Source organism: Zootoca vivipara, chromosome 8 (genome assembly GCF_963506605.1).
Source record: "Zootoca vivipara chromosome 8, rZooViv1.1, whole genome shotgun sequence".
NCBI lineage: Eukaryota > Metazoa > Chordata > Lepidosauria > Squamata > Lacertidae > Zootoca > Zootoca vivipara.
This window is the reverse complement of record NC_083283.1, coordinates 45,646,340-45,666,244: the sequence shown is the minus strand read 5'-3', so window position 1 is coordinate 45,666,244 and position 19,905 is coordinate 45,646,340. Positions and strand designations below refer to the sequence as shown.

Here is a 19,905-nt window from a genome sequence, read left to right as displayed (position 1 = left end):
TCATAAAGAGTATGTCAGGTTCAGTTGTATATCTCAACAGTTACATAAAACCACTGGCAGTTGTTGTTTACAACTTTCCCCTTTTAGACTGTTTGGTTTCAACAGAATGGTTTTCTATGTCTTCTTTATTTGTTTTTAATTTTGTCAGTTGTTGGTGTTATATTATTCTAACGTCTTCATTCTTGGAGTAGATCCATTGATATCAGTGAGGCCTAAGTTAGTCATGACCAATTTATGTCCCACTGATTTAATTGGGTCTACTCTAAGCATAAATATCTGGATCCAACCCAGCAGGTTTAGACACTTAGCAATAATAAATGATGACGATGATGATGTCAGATAAATGAAAACCTGGCAAGCTTGCTGATTACAGGCTTCATTCTGTCTATGGAAGAACTAGACCACATGAAGCATAAGATCAGAAACTTCAAAGCATCTTGCTAGGAGGTCCTCATCCTCATTCATAAAAGATTCCTCTTTTCTAACACAGGACAGGGGTTAAATCTCTGTATTTGTTTGCCTTATGTAGTTTAGCAGTGATGTATTTCAAGCCAAGTATAGCTTGCTTTCTTGGATATTGTTTGGTGAGTGAAATTAGTCTGTTCTATTAAACTATGTGCTGGACCACCCAATAATTTCCACACACAAGCTGCTGAGCATGACCAGATGGTTTTGTACTTTTGATTCAGGCAAACAGAGCTCCAAAAGTTATGTATCAACTAAAGATAGATGTTTCAAGGGGGTGGGGTGGCTGAAATGCCCTTGATATTTTTCAGATCCCACTGAGCCAAAGATTGCATTTAAGTGCAAATTCTAAGCAGAATTGTCTACAAATGTTTAGCTCAAACATATATTATCGTACAGTACACAGTATTATATGCCAGTGACTAATATAAAATTCTGCCTTTGTTTTTATATGTATACACAGACGATTTTGCAGAAGAGGAGGAGGTTCAGTCCTTTGGCTATAAGAGGTTTGGTAAGTTAAATCCTCACATTTTCATAGTGTTTAAACTGAGAAGAAAAACGTCTTCAGGCATAGCACAAAAGTGTTGTGAATGTTTATGACTAGCATGTAATTCAAACTTTAAAAGGAAGAGACAAGATATTTGACTGGAGGTTGAAAGCGTTGGAATACATTTGGAGAAGTTGTGTTAGTTGTATAAAGTTTACTTATTATAGGGAACTGTTTTCATCAATTGCTTATTTATGTTTTTGTTTTTGCCAATCATTGTAATTCAGAAGGAATTGTTCTTTGCTAGCGACTGAGAGTCATGCCATCTTGATACTATGGCTTAAGTCACTTCCTGACATTGGTCTTAACAGTAGCAACAAGAGAAGGCATGAAACAGAAAGTGCATTATAAAAGTATTGTTTCCTGTTGTGAGTCTGAAGTACCATCACTGTTCAGGTACAACAATAGCCTTCCCAACTCTGTGCATCTCCTGTTAGCCCATGTGGACTAATGCTGAGCAGATTGGGGAATTTCCTCCTTCCCCTCTACCCATGTGTTTTGTGAGTGCTTGGTACCCTTACCTATTACCTTAAAGACCATTTACATTGCAGCAGCTGATGATAATGAATTAATTTATTAATCACCTTATATCTATATATCTCTCAAGTTGATTTACAGATTATCATACAAGCAGCTAAAACGGTTTTTAAAATAGTACAGAAACAGCTGAAAATACAGTATGACCGCATAAGCTTTGTGTAAGTGAGTCAGAATGAGTGTTCAATAAACAAGACTTTTGGAGGAGCCTTGAGTTTTAAATTGGAAGCCTTTCCATTGACTTCCAGCATGGTGGCTTTGTAGTGTATGCAAATGTAATGGCCTGTGAATAATTTAAAAATACTGCTCCGCAATACAACAAAGTAATAATTAAGCATTGCAGCTAAGAGGCATTTTCAAGATCTATTATGTGACAGAACAGGTACAAATATCTTAAGTTTTCTTTTGCCCCCCATGAATTGACCCACTTTAAACTATAGCAAATCTCCCTCTGTTGATTTCAGAAGTATCGTATTACTAACGAGAGAGACAGTAGAGTGGGAAGCTTTTATAGCGTTGGCAGCAGGAAGGAATTTAACAGAGTGAACTAAAACAAGGAGAGGGCAAAGGCAGTTTTACCTTATCCCCCTCTTCTCAAATACACTTCAGGGACGCCTCCTCACTTCTAGGATTCTATGTTCCTTAGAGGTTGAAGGCAATCTTATATTTGGAAGGAAGCCCTTTTAAAATAGTCTAAACATTGAATTTTCCCACTGTCAACAAACATGCAATTCCACATCCTCTTATTGAGTTCACTTGAAATGCCAGATTATGCTACCATTCCCTGCAATAGGCAAAACCATAGTCTTGCTGAATTGAGCCAAAATAGTATTAAATAACAACCAGTGTGGACTCTGGCCTTCTTTGAAAGTGCTTGGAGAAATATGAGCTTGTAATGTGTGCTGTGTGCGTGTGTGTTTATTTAAACAGTGGAGGAAAGTCACAAGGTTAGGAGAAGTTCTTTGTCTAAATTTTCATCTTCTTCTGCATTTAAATTAGCTTAGAAAGTAGATGACTGGGGGATATGCTGAGTTCACGAGTCGGAAGGAAAATAAAATAAAATAAAAGTTATCAGTACTTATTCATGGTATCTATCCAAGTTCAGTGCCATCCAAGGCTTAAGACAATGAAAAGAATCCAAGCAGCTTCCTTAAAGCATAGAGATTGTATGAACATACCGGTACATATAAGTGCAATGTGTCAGTAACTCCTATCTATGATAGTTTGCTGAAGCACAATCTCTTTTTGCCAGTGCCAGATACCTCTGACTGCAAGAGGACGAGACAACAACATGAGTGATTGATTTTCCTGGCATGCCCCTGCTTATAAAAACTCCCCATGACATCTGGTTGACCTCTGTCAGCAGATGCAAGAATGCTGAGTTAACTGGACCACTGACCTGACCCAGCCTGGTGATTTTTATGTTCTTAGGAATAGCTCCTCAGTGACAGAATGGTGTGTTCATCCATTCCAGGGATACTGTGGTGTGGAAGGGAATCGCCAAGAGTGACCAGTTTGCTGATTCAGCTGTTCATTATTCTGGCCTGCTATGTTAACAGGATATAAATGACAAAGCACCTTTTCTTATCACTCTTAGTTAGACATCAGTCAGCTTCTTTGAAGGCAACTGCTCCAGATAATGAACCAGAGATTTATGTATATTCTGGGAAGCTGCCACCAGAATGAACCCCTTCCTAAACCAGGAACTTTTTGTTGAAAAACACCCAGTGAACAAATTGTGGAAGATGACTTGTCAGAGTTAGAATTATACATGCACTTCCAAGAATTTCCTTTGCTATTTATTTATGTATTATAAGGGAACATTGGTTTTGATGAGACACAATTGCTTTGCATTTGAAATCTAGGATTACACCCATCACGATGGTGATGGTGATGATAATGATCACCATTTTCCTGGTTGTTCCAAATTGTTGTTCTTTGAGAGGGTGTCCAGTGCAGAGGCATCATCATCATCATCATCATCATCCTATTTCCCACTGATAATTCCCATATACCAGTATTTTCTCCCATTGCAAAGATGTCCCTATAGCAGAAAGCTACCACCACCGTACCGTTTTGTTAATTATTCCCCTATAGCCCTACTATCAGGGGTAGTGTTACGATGAATCCAGAGGAAAATATATAGAAAGTTGAAAAAAATTATTTTCAAAAATGTTTTGATGGCTGTTCTTTGCTGCGCAACTGTATGGAATCATTCAAGAAGCTGCAGTAAGTTTTTGTTCTTGAATACTCATTGTTTGCTATGCAGATCTGACTTTGGAATTCCCTCTGTTTTGAGAAAATATTTTCCTTCACCCTCCTTAAGCTCCTGTCATTTGGTGAGTTAGCAGAAGTTTCATGACAAAAAGCAGTTATTGGGAGGAAAGTGAAAGAATTTGACTCAATTCTTGTCATGGAATGATGGAATGGTGTCTGAACTATGAATAAGCGAGAGAGAAAATGCTGTCTTCTTCAGATGTAGAATGAAACAATGGATAAGGGTAACATCCTTCCATTCAGTGTTGATCTCTGAAGCGAAGCAGATCTGAAAGAAGTGTGGTAGCAACTTGACACAGGCATATGTGTGTTGGGATGCCAGCATAAATATAGGAAGAAGCAGCTCAGTTCACAAGAAGCAGAATACCTGATGTGTTTAAAAAGGGTAGAATGTTGATGGATGGAAATTCAAAATAGGGTCTGCTACAATCATTGCATGCCCAGCTCCAGAGTCCCCCCTCCCCGCCCCAGTGCGCCTGTATTGAAATGGGGTAAATGAATGGACGAAACAGCTTCTTGGGATTTAAAATGGCAGAATTGTCAGTGGCATTAGCAGACAACAGCTAGCTCCTTGGAGGGTGTCTATAAAAACCATCCATTTATTATCGAATCATTATGGGTTAATCCAGGGTGGGGTATGCTCATCATGGCATCCTCTAAATTGCTATCATAGTGATGATTGTCTTTATAATGGTCAAAGCTTAATGGAGAACTCTCAATCATTTATTAAGTGCATTGCATTCCCATTGTTTCCTTTACAGAACTTTGTGGCTTTATGACCTTTGCCAGGGGTGGGGATGAAGATGAGTTCAGAATCAAGCGCATGGTCATGAAGAAGAATGGGGCATCTGTGTGTACCATGCACTGTTTTCCAACCAGAGGTTCTTGACCCCATGGGTGTCACAGGATGGGTTGAAAAGAAATTAAAATGATGTACTAAACCAAAGTTTATATTTACACACATATATTTTAATATAGGAGTACAACATTCTTTTTCAGTCATTCAAGAAGATATGTGTGTGTGTTTGGCATCCAGTGTGTGTGTGTGTGTGTGTGTGTGTGTGTGTGTGTGTAAAATATATATTTCAGATAGCTGGTTTTGTTGCTTTGTTTTTATTGCAACCATCATTGAATTACAAAGATATGATGCTGCTGGTGGGATGCAGCTTCTTTTATAAGTTTGTTTCCAAGTCCAACAAACATACAGTATACCTTAAATAGTTACAGTATTTTTTTTTAGTTTTGCCTTTGGGTTAATACATAGTATATGCAGTACTACACACAAACATGTTACCTCTACCCCATTCACAAATAATGTTAAAATTACACATTATCAATAAAAAAATACTTTTTAAAAAGTGTTATTAAACTGGCCACCTTATTTTTGAAGAAATAGGGTCCCAATCTGGATTCCTTGGAATTTTCTGCTGAAAACCACTTTCTTTAGTTGATAACACCCCCACCCCCACAAGGCAAACAGCATCTTTGGGTACAAATAACAGCCTGGAGTGGTGGTCACAAACTATCTGTGTCGTGGTCACAAACTATTTTTCAAGTGCAAAGAGGATCACTAGTCTAAAAAAGTTGAAAGACTCTGATATTGTGTGGGGTACACACACACACACACACACACACACACACACACACACACACACTGTAGCACTGTAGATTTGCTATGATTCTGCTGACCTTAAATCACAGTCCTAAGGCATGTTACCATAGTATAGACCAAGGTGCCCCAACCTGGTGCCCTCCAGATGTTTTGGACTAAAATTCCCAACTGATGATGTAGAAGATACTAGGTGGGGGAAAGCTGCTATAGAAAGTGCAGAAGTAAATTACTGAAAATTCTTCATGCTTGGTTGCGTGTGGCAGAGCTCAAGGAACCCCATATTGCTTTTCTGTCAGCACTGTGGAACTGTAACCAAGCCTTTATCCAAAGTGCAGAGATCCAAGAAACAGCAGGAATAGTAATTTTATTTAGTCTGGCCTCTTTTGAAAATGTCATTTGCCCTTTTGCAATGAACTATCAAAACAAGGAAACAAAACTTTCTCTTGTTTGTTTTGAGCCCATGTGGCTTTCTAGATGAATGCTTAAGCATGTAATGAAAGATATAAGAAATGGGAGACTTTGGTAAAGAAAATATAGAAGAGTGTTGAGCAATAGCTTCTATTTTATTTTCCATTTTCCATACATAGATTGATGCCAATGATTCTACCAGAAAACCTTAGTGTTGGGGATGGGCAGTGAAGCTGAATTTTGTTCAGTGAGTTATTGGAGCTTCCAGAAAAATTCATTATTTGGACTTGTCTACATGAGGTGTTATTAATGTCTCATTTTAACATGAAAAAGAAGATTATTATTTTTTCCATTCTCTATCTAAGGTGTTATCTAATGTTTTCACACATACAAATACTTTGTTAGCCTGATAAGGCTGCCAGGTTTTTGAAGAACAGCTTTCGTGGAAAAAAGGGTGATGGGTTGGAAATTTCCTGCCACCAGCCTGATAGCGAGTTCAGTTGTGTTCTTCTGACAGAGTAAGATTTCTGTGGGTGTAATTTTAAATCAGAGCTTGAGGGGTCACCTGAATTGCTAGAAAGCAAAATAATTTGGGGGAAAGGGGAAAATCAGAGTTAATTACAATATATCTTCTTCAGTCAAACGGCATGACTTTTGAGGCAGCCACCAGCCACTTCTTTAGTTATCTTCTCTAGGGTTAAAGTTGTCCCTATTCTGAACAAGGCAGGTCTGTCTTGGTCACTTCCCAAATGGTCATTATAAACATGTAACTGCTAGTCAAAGTAAGATACAAGCCCTTCACAAAATTACGCAACACCCATTTAAACATGTGGCAGCCTGCCTACACAAGCTCAGTAAAACATGTTATGTAACAGATTTTGGCCACTGTGTTTAAAACTCATATTTGTGTTTTTCCAGTGGCACCGTTTCTTCTCACTTCTATAAGCATACCCCTTCTCCCCCCCCCTTTAATTTTTTATATTTTTCTTGCATACACCTGGCTATGGAACAGTCCAAGTAGATACAATTTTAGTCTGTTACTTGTATGTGCTTTCATGTATCCACAAGTTATGAGTGAAACATTTGTTCATGCACCTGAATGATTCTCCTCCCCCAGTTTTAAAGTCCTCCACTGTGGGGATCAGAAGCACACCCACAGTGCAATCCAATCCAGAAGCAAGTCCATTGAACTGAGTGACACTGAGCTCAGCCATTGTTTATTTTACATCATGGTTTAGTCAAGAATGTGCCTCCTGCCTCCAGGCCACACATAGACACACACCGGTCCAGCTTATCCCTGTGAGCAGCACAAACAAGCCATAGTATGGTTCGTTATGTTGTGGCAAACCTGAATAACAAACCGTGAACATCAAGCCAGAAATAGGCCCAGATTTGTTCTTGGCTTATGGCTCATTGTTTGTTTGAAACAAACTACAGCCCGAGATCACACGACAAGCTATACTATGGCTTGCTTATGCCAGGTACCTGCAAAGGTAGGAAACATGTTCACAGTTAAGAAATAAAATGAGCACAGCTACTTCTGGATAAGTAGGCAGAGAATTGTAGTCTTAGGCTGCATGTAAAATGTGGTTTTTCTCAATCAGAAATCATTCGTGCTCATCTTCAGCATGCAACTTTCTAACTACCTTGATTCCCCGAAAATAAGACATACCCATACAAAGAGCCGCAGCAGGATTTCTCAGCATTTGTGCAATATAAGCCATACCCTGAAAATAAGACAGAGTGATAGGCGCAGTTCTGGAGGGTGCCAAGGAAGAGGCGAGGCTGGACGCATAATAAAAATAAGACATCCCCTGAAAATAAGCCATAGTGTGTCTTCTTGAGAAAAAATAAATATAAGACAGTGTCTTATTTGAAATCTAGGATTACACCCATCACGATGGTGATGGTGATGATAATGATCACCATTTTCCTGGTTGTTCCAAATTGTTGTTCTTTGAGAGGGTGTCCAGTGCAGAGGCATCATCATCATCATCATCATCATCCTATTTCCCACTGATAATTCCCATATACCAGTATTTTCTCCCATTGCAAAGATGTCCCTATAGCAGAAAGCTACCACCACCGTACCGTTTTGTTAATTATTCCCCTATAGCCCTACTATCAGGGGTAGTGTTACGATGAATCCAGAGGAAAATATATAGAAAGTTGAAAAAAATTATTTTCAAAAATGTTTTGATGGCTGTTCTTTGCTGCGCAACTGTATGGAATCATTCAAGAAGCTGCAGTAAGTTTTTGTTCTTGAATACTCATTGTTTGCTATGCAGATCTGACTTTGGAATTCCCTCTGTTTTGAGAAAATATTTTCCTTCACCCTCCTTAAGCTCCTGTCATTTGGTGAGTTAGCAGAAGTTTCATGACAAAAAGCAGTTATTGGGAGGAAAGTGAAAGAATTTGACTCAATTCTTGTCATGGAATGATGGAATGGTGTCTGAACTATGAATAAGCGAGAGAGAAAATGCTGTCTTCTTCAGATGTAGAATGAAACAATGGATAAGGGTAACATCCTTCCATTCAGTGTTGATCTCTGAAGCGAAGCAGATCTGAAAGAAGTGTGGTAGCAACTTGACACAGGCATATGTGTGTTGGGATGCCAGCATAAATATAGGAAGAAGCAGCTCAGTTCACAAGAAGCAGAATACCTGATGTGTTTAAAAAGGGTAGAATGTTGATGGATGGAAATTCAAAATAGGGTCTGCTACAATCATTGCATGCCCAGCTCCAGAGTCCCCCCTCCCCGCCCCAGTGCGCCTGTATTGAAATGGGGTAAATGAATGGACGAAACAGCTTCTTGGGATTTAAAATGGCAGAATTGTCAGTGGCATTAGCAGACAACAGCTAGCTCCTTGGAGGGTGTCTATAAAAACCATCCATTTATTATCGAATCATTATGGGTTAATCCAGGGTGGGGTATGCTCATCATGGCATCCTCTAAATTGCTATCATAGTGATGATTGTCTTTATAATGGTCAAAGCTTAATGGAGAACTCTCAATCATTTATTAAGTGCATTGCATTCCCATTGTTTCCTTTACAGAACTTTGTGGCTTTATGACCTTTGCCAGGGGTGGGGATGAAGATGAGTTCAGAATCAAGCGCATGGTCATGAAGAAGAATGGGGCATCTGTGTGTACCATGCACTGTTTTCCAACCAGAGGTTCTTGACCCCATGGGTGTCACAGGATGGGTTGAAAAGAAATTAAAATGATGTACTAAACCAAAGTTTATATTTACACACATATATTTTAATATAGGAGTACAACATTCTTTTTCAGTCATTCAAGAAGATATGTGTGTGTGTTTGGCATCCAGTGTGTGTGTGTGTGTGTGTGTGTGTGTGTGTGTGTGTGTGTGTAAAATATATATTTCAGATAGCTGGTTTTGTTGCTTTGTTTTTATTGCAACCATCATTGAATTACAAAGATATGATGCTGCTGGTGGGATGCAGCTTCTTTTATAAGTTTGTTTCCAAGTCCAACAAACATACAGTATACAAATTTTCGGGAAAACACGGTAGATAAATTCTAGATCAGGCATCCCCAAACTGCGGCCCTCCCGATGTTTTGGCCTACAACTCCCATGATCCCTAGCTAACAGGACCAGTGGTCGGGGAAGATGGGAATTGTAGTCCAAAACATCTGGAGGGCCGAAGTTTGGGGGTGCCTGGTCTAGATCCTATTGTCCACAAAGGTTGGGTGTGGTTACTTGATTCCAATTTGAAAACACTCACCTTAATTGCGTCATCCACACCTTTTCCTCCCTGCACATGATCCAGCTAAATAAGGAAGGAAGTAGTGATTACATTCTTGATATATGCCCACCCACAGTGTTATTGGAACTGCCTACATTTGTTTTCATCTGTTTTCAAATGGGCACACTGCACAGTAATGCAGAATCAATTCGCAATGAGCTTTTATTTTCTGAATGAAACCCATCTCTCAATAAGTGCTTTTCAGGGGCAAAATACTGTGTGTGTGAACTATGTGTGTGTGGGGGGGGGGGGGGAGAAGCAAATACTCACCTTGATTCTGGAATAATACATTGTGTGTCTTTGTTCCTAAAATCCAACCTGTCTTGATGTAATCTACTCATTAAAGAAACCTAATAACGATCAGTCTCCCTCTCACACAGACAGGTGGTTGAGAGAATCTTCTATGATACATGGTGCCTTTGTTAAAGAGTCTGCATCCTCACTATGGCCATCCAATCTTCTGTTTTGTTGTTTACTCTTAAATGTATATAAATCCCCAGAAATGCATCCTATTTCAGCTTTCTTCATACATACAGATAGACTAAACATTTATTTTGCTGGGCTTCTCTCTTAATTAAAATAAACAAAACAAACATTGAGAACTGTCAGTGATCAACAAGTGGATATGGAGAAGAGTGGCAGGTTGTGCTAGTTTCTCCAAGGTCCAACTAACGTCCTTTTTCTAGTACTTTTCTGGTTCGTCAGCTGACCATGACTGCTTGGGGAGTGATATGCAATAGGGGATTGGGAAGCCCTGTCTTCTGCTTTCCTTATGTGCCTAACATTTGAAATGTACACCATCCTAAAATCATGTTGTTGCTATTATTTCTGTGCCACCCTTTCTCTCCATTAGGAATGTAGCACAGTATGCAGTTGCACCTCAGGTTACGTTACCCTTGGGTAACGTAAACTTCAGGTTGCGAAAGCGGCCAACCCGGAAGTGTTTCACCACATGCACATGCACAGAAGGGGTCTACCGCCACACACGCATGCACAGAAATGGTCTGACGCCGTGCGCATGCATATAACAGTGATCATCAGGTTGTGAAAACCTTGGGATCTGGCCGGACCTCCGGAACAGATCCCGTTCACAACCGGAGGTACCACTGTACAATATCAACGATCAGCCCAAAGTGTTTATGGTCAAAACCCATAAAAACTCCTTGAGAAACAGGCTAACTATAAACTACAATCCATATTACAACTGATGGGAGCATCTACCTTCCAAAAGCCCTGGTGAACTTGTACAGATGTCTTTTGCTGACATCGGAAGGCTACCAGTGAGGAGATTCCTCCCCAATGAAGAGATTCCATAATTGGGGTGCTGCTACCAAGAAGGACTTGTCTTGTGTAATCACCCCTGGACCATCAACATTGGCAGCACCACAAGCAGAGCCTCTCCCATTGAACGCAGGGTATGGGCCAGAACAAACTGGAGGAGGCAGTCTTTTAAATACTTGAGCCCATAGAAATTCAGGGTTTTGTACATCAGTACCAACACCTTGAATTGGGCCTGGTAGCTCACAGGCAGCCATGCAGTGCTTTAAGGATGCTATTAAAGTACGTAGTCAAAATCCACTGAAAAGTCCCCCTGGCATACCTCACGGAAATAAATGAGAAATGAATGAGGGACCCTTCCATGCTTTTATGCAATTCATTTCATTTTAGCAGTGGATTATGGCTTTTATGATTTCGGAACAGAGCTCCACAACTTGTTGGTGAATACTTCATAACACAATTGGCCTTGGATGACAGTAAAGTTTCTTGTATCTTGAATGCCACAAAGGGACTTCAATAAATGAAGAGAAGGCAATTTCAGATTGTACAGATGCAATTATAATGGAAAATATTACTAATAAACACATGTTTTTAAAAAATCTCTGTAGTGGGTAAAGTAGGAATATTTCTCTAGCCCTCTAACCAGCATCTGGTTCATACTCAAAGACCATGCTGTAATATTGGCATAAAACCAAAGGTCATCCTTTACCAATGGAAATTGCTGCAACAAAAATGATATCATATTTCTTTTGCCATAGCAACAGCATTATATTGCATTAAGTCAAATGGAATTTTATTCCAAAACATACAAATAAGTTGGATTACTACTTCCTACATTTTTAGTATGAAAGCAGAATTTTCTCCTTGGTTTCTTTGACAGGTTTTGCAGAATTTTCTCCTTGGTTTCTTTGACAGGTTTTTTAAAAAATTATCTTTCATATCTTGTGGAAAGCACGAAGAAATATTTGTACTCATGATTTGAATAGGTGGGTTTCCAAACACCATCAGTCCAGTAAATCTGCAGATATTTCAAACAAACAAACTCATGTCCCAGTTGGGAAAGAACTTGACAGCATAATGTCATAAGGATCAAGCTAATCGGCCTTTTCATTTTAAAGAGAACTTCATGATACTTGGCTCAGTCAGTTTCATCACATGTTCCTAGTCTGGCACTCCAGTATTGTGCAGCTGGTAGTACAGGAAATATCATGGGGGAAAGACAGCAACTTGTCCCCTGGGATAACTCTGCCACCCACACTGTAGCTGCCCATTCTAGTGGATTGTCTCTAAGCACCCTAATGTGGTTTGTGCTTTGTGGACAAGGTTGACATAAGCACATGATCAGTCTTGGATGTATGTTGTCCAAAGTGTTATCTCCACCACATAGCTATATTTGTGGGAGTGCTGGCAATTAAAATATTCTTTGCTATCTTGGAGTGCATCATACTGGAAATACTAGGTAAACGTAAAGGGACACCTGACAGTTAAGTCCGGTTGCAAACGACTCTGGGGTTGCGGCGCTCATCTTGCTTTACAGGCTGAGGGAGCCGGCGTTTGTCCACTCTCACAGACCATTTTTACGGGTCATGTGGCCAGCATGACTAGTTGCTTCTGGCACAATGGAACACCGACACCAGAGCAGTGCACGGAAACGTTGTTTACCTTCCCACCAGAGTGGTACCTATTTATCTACTTGCACTTTGACGTGCTTTTGAACTGCTAGGTTTGCAGGAGCAGGGACCGAACAATGGGAGCTCACCCCGTCACGGGGTAGGCTCTGTGGTGTAGACCACAGCGCCACCCGCGTCCCACTGGAAATACTAGCAGGTGCCAATTTAGCATTAAAACGTTATCCAAAGTTAATTTGTGATCTAAGACTGTGATAACACAGCTAAATCAGCATGCACAAATTCTGGGTTCTGCTGTATCAACCCCACTTTTTAACTACCTTAGGCATAGCGTAACTTGGAATAATTCTTGCACATGGCCAACCAGTCACCAGACCACATCTGCCTGTGGCAAATCACAGCCGTGACACACTGAGGTATGTGTATGAACAGGTCTTCAGTTTAGCAAAATTCCAGGTTATTGGGAAGGCCTCCTCATCACTCAGAAACTAAAAACTTGAGACAGTCTGCTTCCTTATTTATGGTGAGTAGTGCTTTAACAGACGAGTAGAGCCTACTCCTAAATTATTGTACCACAGTGGAAATCCTGTGTGGAATGCAAATTGTGTATGCAAATTGTTTGATGGAATCTGATGTTTATATAACTTGGTTAAAATTATATATAGTGATATTCTCTTAGAACTGTAGAGTTAATCTAGTACATAAAAGGCGACCTGTATCCTGTCTGCTAGGATGCATTTAACTCAGTCACCAGTACTTAAACAGTCCAGCCTCCAGTTTTTGTTGGCACCAGGTTTAATAAAACCGAATGAAGACAGCTATATTTTTCGGTCCTGTGTTTCATGTGTGTAGTGCTGAGAACAGCAAAAATGGAGATCAAAGTGCAACAGAGCAGGAACAACAGTTGTTGTAGAAACAGTTGTCGTTAGTGAAGGCATCTGATGCTTCAAAAATTAAAAAATCCCCTATTGTGGAATGATGAAAAACAATTTGTTGTTGAGCAAAATATAGCTGAGTTTTTCATTATAGCAGCATACCTCTTCCATTGTTTTGGACACATTTCCTCAAGATACATATTTCTAATACTCATTCATAGAAAGAAAGATTAAAAACTTAAACTGCTCCAACTGGCATGTATTAAAGTTCTCTCTTTGCTCTGACTTGAATTGTTTTGGTTTATATACTGTACTTAACTTCATCAGATTGGAGTATGTGATACAGACATATTTCAAGACAAGGTTAAAAACATCTGCAGTTTAGAAACAAGGTCCCTAGGGTGGGTGTGAAATCCAGAGAGTGCTGATCTGTTTCCTGTCTTTGTTATGATTTCTCCACTGTAACTGAATATCCCTCTGAGCTACAGCAAATGAGAGTTATCCTAGTACGGCTGTGTCAGCAGTCCAAGAATTGCTGGCATTACCTCCCCCTTTCACGTATTCCTAGCTAACTTCCAGAATCCCAAAGCAGATTTTTCTTCATTTACACTTTAAACTGTTCTATCAGAGGTTGCATTGAATGAAATGGACACTTGTCTCATGCTCTCATCTTCTGTATGTTAAAAGAACAAATGTACCATAAGTCTTAGCCCAGAGATACCTACGTATATACACAGAATTGTAGAATTGGAAGGGACTACAAGGGTCATCTAGTCCAACCCTCTTTTTGCCCAACATGGGGCTCAAACCCATGATCCTGAGATTAAGAGTCTCATGCTCTACCTACTGAGCCAACTGACCAAAACAACACAAGAATGAAACAGAAAACATTGCTCAGTTTAAAACACATTGCATGTTATGTCTGATCAAACTAAGACAACCTAGTCCTGGTCAGGTATACCCTAGTACAACACAGTAATTCAGTTTTACTAGCAAACCAGAGGTTAAGCTAACCCTTTCCAGCCCCAAGAGGAGCACAGGGAGCATTTGTGCAACACACCTACACACTGCAGCTGACACACTAATGTGTCGTGGCACACAGTTTGGAAAGCTCTGTGCTAGTACATTTAGTGCTCCACTCAGAATTCAGCAATGTCACAGGACATCCTTATAGGAATCTCAAGGGGGAAAGAAATCTGCCATGAGGTGTGTAGTCAATGGTTGAAAAAACCCATGCAAAGCATAGCAATAAATGGGTCAACAACATAACAGAAAGAGCTTGTGCATCATGGTTCTGCAGAGGTCAGTGTTGCAGCCAGTACTCTTCGCTATGTACAACCAGAGTTCATTACATTAAAAGTATTATGTCCCAAGATTTAGGAATTAATATTATTAGGTTACACAGCACTGGTAATATATTGTTTGGACTGTGCTGAATAATACATGTCAAACAACTTGGAAAAGATTCAGAAATATACATGAATGATTTTTAAAAATCTAAATGAAAGACCCTACAAGGACAGGAAGAAAGAACTGGATTTGTTCACCATATGTGGAAAACAGTGTGAGAGGAGGATCATACGGTACAGTTAAAAACAGGCTAGCTTTAGATCAAGCTGCAGAAGAAACTTGTAATCTTTCTAGGAAGTTTTCAAGGAAAGGTTGGGTATGTATGCTTTACTACAGGAGTTACTGCTTCCCATTCCCTTGCTTCCACCATACAATTTAATGATTGAGATTAGAACAGATTTGTTTAAGATGTCCTGGCAAAGAAAATTAAATAGCTGTAAAAAATATTGTAATATGACTATGGAATTGGTTTGGGTGATATCTTTGAGTCCCAACAAAGCCTTTGTATTCGAAGACTGAAGTAGAAAGGACTGCTGTTAGCCAGGCCTGTAAGCACCTTCCATTTTCATGTCTTAAAAGTTGGAGAAGAACAGGTGTGTTACCATAAAGACAGCTGGATGATGATGCTTTTCAAGAGGGGATAGGCCTTTCCCATCCCTTCACCTGGCTGGAGGCCACATCACCTAGTATGTTGTTTAGTCGTTTAGTCGTGTCCAACTCTTCGTGACCCCATGGACCAGACCATTCACCTAGTATGCAGGTGAACAATAAACCAAAGAGCTAGTCTTTGGTCTGAAGCTGAAGCTGGGAGCTGGAAATGAGACATAAAGGCTTGTCTTCCTCTGTGCTGAATCCAAAGCAATGACTTTGAGGAGCTCTCCCCTCCCTCCCCCCCCCCCACCGCTAAAAACCTAATGCAAAAGCAGGATCTGTGGAGTGTTAGTGCCATGATCCTGTCCATCTTATGCTCAGATCATATATACGTGTAAATAAAACAATATATCCTAAAGACATCACTAATTACAAAATGATTGATGGTAGCGCCTACCAAACTCATAGTAGGAACTATAGATTTTGGCTGTGTGGTACTACTAGAACAAAACTAAGATGTTTATAGCTCATCCTTTCTTCTTGTAGCTGATGGTTTCCCCTAGTTGTTTACTTTTACAAACTTAAGTGATAATTTACTTTAAGACTGGCTTTGCAGTGATCCTTCCTAAATCCTTTGTTGGGTGCTGGAAGATGATACCTTCCCTACTGGGTTAATTTTGTTTGTTTGTTTTCATTCTTCCTTGGTAGAGAGATGGCCATCTGGCAGCTCTTTGATGCTTTCTGTAATGATCTACGTGTTCTCAGGCTGCTTAAGCTGCCAGGGCTGACCGCCACTGAAAGACAGCACAGCTAGTCAGCATATTTCTTGGTCTTGGAAATACACTGCTTGGAAAGTCTGGAACTCACATTGCTTTGCCTTGAACTAAGCTGTGAAGACTAGCCAATAGATTTCCAGTAAACTGTACATATATTTAACACAGGGGGAGTATTTGAACCATGCCCTCTGTGAGACTTCTGCACAAAATGAGAACGGTGCCAGAAAAGACAGCAGTTCTAGGAGTGACATGCAATTTATATGCCCATTCTTCAGGGTAGGCAAAATATATATTGAAAAATGAACTTAACAGACTTCAGTCCATTGATTTCAATGGATCAGACCTGAGTGTTAACTTGGTTGTATGCAGCCTACTGTATATATTTTGTGCAGGAAATGTAAGATTTTCCTTGGTTTGTACTACTGTTTCTTGCATTTCAATGCAACAAAAAACAAATTCCATACCATCAATTTTCCAGAAATACTTGTGTGCAGATTTGGACTTAATACATTATGTGAATAATGCATTTATTCATCCTTGCTCACATTTGTAGTTTCCAACAATACTGATTACTTGAGGAACAATTATATGTTAATGTAAACAGCATTGTTGTTGTTGTTTTAAAAAAATGTACCAGTATTTTGTGTTGCAAACAAGTTTATTGTTGTTGTTTCGTATCTTTTATTTTGAGAATAGAAGTAGGTAGGTTGGAGGAAGGGAAGGAGTGAGGTTGACTGATCACCTGAGGGCATAGCTGCCAAGTCTCCCGTTTTTCGCGGGAAACCCCCGGATTTTAATCCATGTCCCGCTGTTATCCCGAATAGAAAAAAATCCCAGAAATCCCCCGGATTTCCTACCTGCCAGGGGGGCTCCATTTCGGGTGCCGCTCTGCCCATGCATGGGCACCGGAAATCGGGCAGAGCGGCACCAGAAGTTGCTTCTACTCATGTCTGGACATGCGTAGAAGCAACTTCTGGTGCCGCGCCACTGCTGATCCCCCATTTTTCAGCGGGAGACTTGGCAGCTATGCCTGAGGGGAAGAAGAGCCTGCTTTTATGTAATTGTCTCCTCCATCTTCACAGAGATGGTGTTGGTGATCAGTGCTGTCTAGAGATTACTGTACCAATTATAATGCAGTGAATGCACCTGCCTGCTGCAGTGTGGAAGTATTTATCCCTTGCAAAATCATTTTATGAATATGGACCTGATACGGAAAGGCAGTTTATATGCAGGTCTGTTTCTATTCCTGTGGGTGATCCTTACTAGATCGGGGTATTTCTTTGATGCAGACAGGCTTCCTTACAAACACACACACACACACACACACACACACACACACATTCTTTTTGGATAGTCACTAATTTAAAAAAGTATTTTGACAACTTTTCTGGGTGTGGTATGGATGCAATAGCTACGCCACTAATGGTCTGAGTCCCAGTCTTGTTCATATACTGTAAACCAGGGGTGGAGAGGCTTCTTCAACTTGAGGGCTGTATTCTGTTCTGAGCAACCTTCCAGGGGCCACATGCCAGTGAGTGGAGAGTGGGGGTCAGGGGCAAAAATGGGTGGAGCAACGAATGCAAATTTCACATCTGTACAGCAGTCTAGTTTCTACACACATTCATTCACACACTCTTACTATCCAGACAAGGAAGAGACATGTTCAGATTTCCAGAACACATTTCAACCAGACAAAAACACTCATGGATGGGTGGGTGGGTGGGTAGCAGGGCCAGTGAGGATGTGGCCCCGGGAGAGGGGGTGTGGCCAAGAGAGATTTCCAAGGGCCAAATAGAGAAGACTGGAGGCCCCATCAACACCTGGTCCTGAGGCTCTCACCCCTGACATATATTGTTTAATAATGTATATCCACATATCAAATGGTGATAATTGTTCCTCCAGTGAGCAGAAAATGCATTGCTTTTGGACCATCTCTCAATTAAGATCACATCATGAACATGAGTTTGACCAAACTGCGGGAGGCAGTGGAAGACAGGAGTGCCTGGCGTGCTATGGTCCATGGGGTCACGAAGAGTCGGACACGACTAAACGACTAAACAACAACAACAACAACAACATGAAAATCAAAGTCTTCACATTAAGAATAGTACATTCATGGTAGTTCCACAGAAATAGCTAATTTGCTTAGTTTCTGTCTTCCCCATCTTGATCTCAATAAACCACAATTTAAAAGAGTGAAGTAACTTCTTCTTACTTGGCAACTTCACTGCTGTTTTTACTTCCAAAACGAAGAAAATAGGGCAAGGGGTTACTCTCTTGATTTATTAAATTCACCAAATCTGTGTTATATAGCTTAGAAGCTTGTTAGTTTGCTAGAACAATTTCCTGGTTGTTTCCATAGGAAATATTTCTGGCTCACGTTCTTTAAACAAGCTGATTGTTTTGTACAAGTCCAAGTTCGCATGCCTTTCTAAGTCCTAGTTCAATGAGTCAAGACAATAGGAAGTGCTAGTTTCCTATTACTGTAATTGAATGGAATCACCGCTTTGTACAGATTTGGATTTGAGAAGCAGTCAAACAGATCTCCCATTATTTCCTGTGCATATATAAGAGCTAATATGCAATCCAATGCATATATAATACGAAATAAACCTCGCTGAATTAAATGGAGTTTACTCCCAATCTCAGGTAAGTGAATATAGTTTTGCTATTTGTGTTGTGTAATACATATAATTTTCTAGTGTGCGTGCTTAAATAAGCATATATATTAATGCCAGGAGAATGATGGACAGCTGTACTGCACATGTGGTAATGATAACTGGGTGATAGATTGCCACCTCACCTGCATATGGCATAGAAAGCGCTGCCCCTCCTCTGGGGATACTTGTAACATTCCAAGCTCATGAGTAGCTTCAGGCTGCTGCCAATTTTGTGAAAACTTAACTGGAGAAAAAAACCCTTCTTCTCTCAATACGTGATTTGTTGCCTGATATTGTATTGAATTCAAGTCAAAACAAAATGAAGAATCCATATGTAAGAAGAAGATGGGTGTTGCCTGTGCTATTTTTCTAGAAAAACAGGTGCTAGAACTCACCATGAACGCCTCTCTTGTTCTCTTATAATGGCAATGGTGCCCACTTGAGAGGTGCCAGAACTGAATTCCAGTGAGTTCCAGCTGGAAAAAAGCCCATTAGCTTGAAAGTTAGAATGTAACTTTCTGTCTCTGGCATTGCTGGTTCCATCAGCACTAGCATTGGGAGATGAACCAACTGGTGGTTGAAAGTATCATTATATTCACATGTAAGCAGGTTTTTGAGTTGATGTTTCTTCCAGTGTTTCTGCTTCATTGCTTCACTTTGGCATAAAATCAGGGTATAAATAACCAAACTTTGGAGGATGAGGTTCTTGAGGCAAATGAACCTGCCAGGGTTATCTATTCATGGAAAGCATAGCATGCAATTCGGGTTTGATCTGTTGATTTCCTTAATGCCCCCCTTTCAAGCACAGCAACTGCACAGCAATGGAAACTATGTAAGATTGTCAACTCCCATTTTACATTTTTTAATTCAGCTGAAGAGACCTTGTAGAACATCCCTATCTCACTGAGTTTAAGTGAAGGGGTGGGCATTCTGGAAGTGGGGCAGGACGTAGCAGTAGGGAGATGCTTGAGGCGGCCCCTTCCTATTTTGTGTCAGGGGTGGAGGAGGTGCTATCCTATTGCCAGTATTGAACTATGTGGAAGGAGGAATGTGCCACCTTGTCCTTTGCCTCAAGCAGCAAAATGATTTTGGCCAGCCCTGAGTGTTATGCATACTGATCTTCTATG

General features: G+C 40.2%; 2 protein-coding genes across 4 annotated transcripts in view; both read left to right on the top strand.

Moving 5' to 3' along the window:
- LOC132592550 (uncharacterized) overlaps positions 1-19,905 on the top strand; it is a 254,823-nt gene that overhangs the window by 4,636 nt on the left and 230,282 nt on the right. The window lies entirely within an intron of this gene.
- Positions 1-19,905, top strand: part of COLEC12 (collectin subfamily member 12) — a 75,690-nt gene that overhangs the window by 11,512 nt on the left and 44,273 nt on the right. For all 3 annotated transcript variants that reach the window (XR_004693236.2, XM_060277890.1, XM_035125924.2), the window contains exon 2: positions 929-979. Coding sequence is in view for 2 of the 3 variants with exons in the window: in XM_060277890.1 (XP_060133873.1) it covers positions 929-979 (51 nt within the window). In the remaining variant the exon portion in view is untranslated. The remainder of the gene's footprint in view (positions 1-928; positions 980-19,905) is intronic.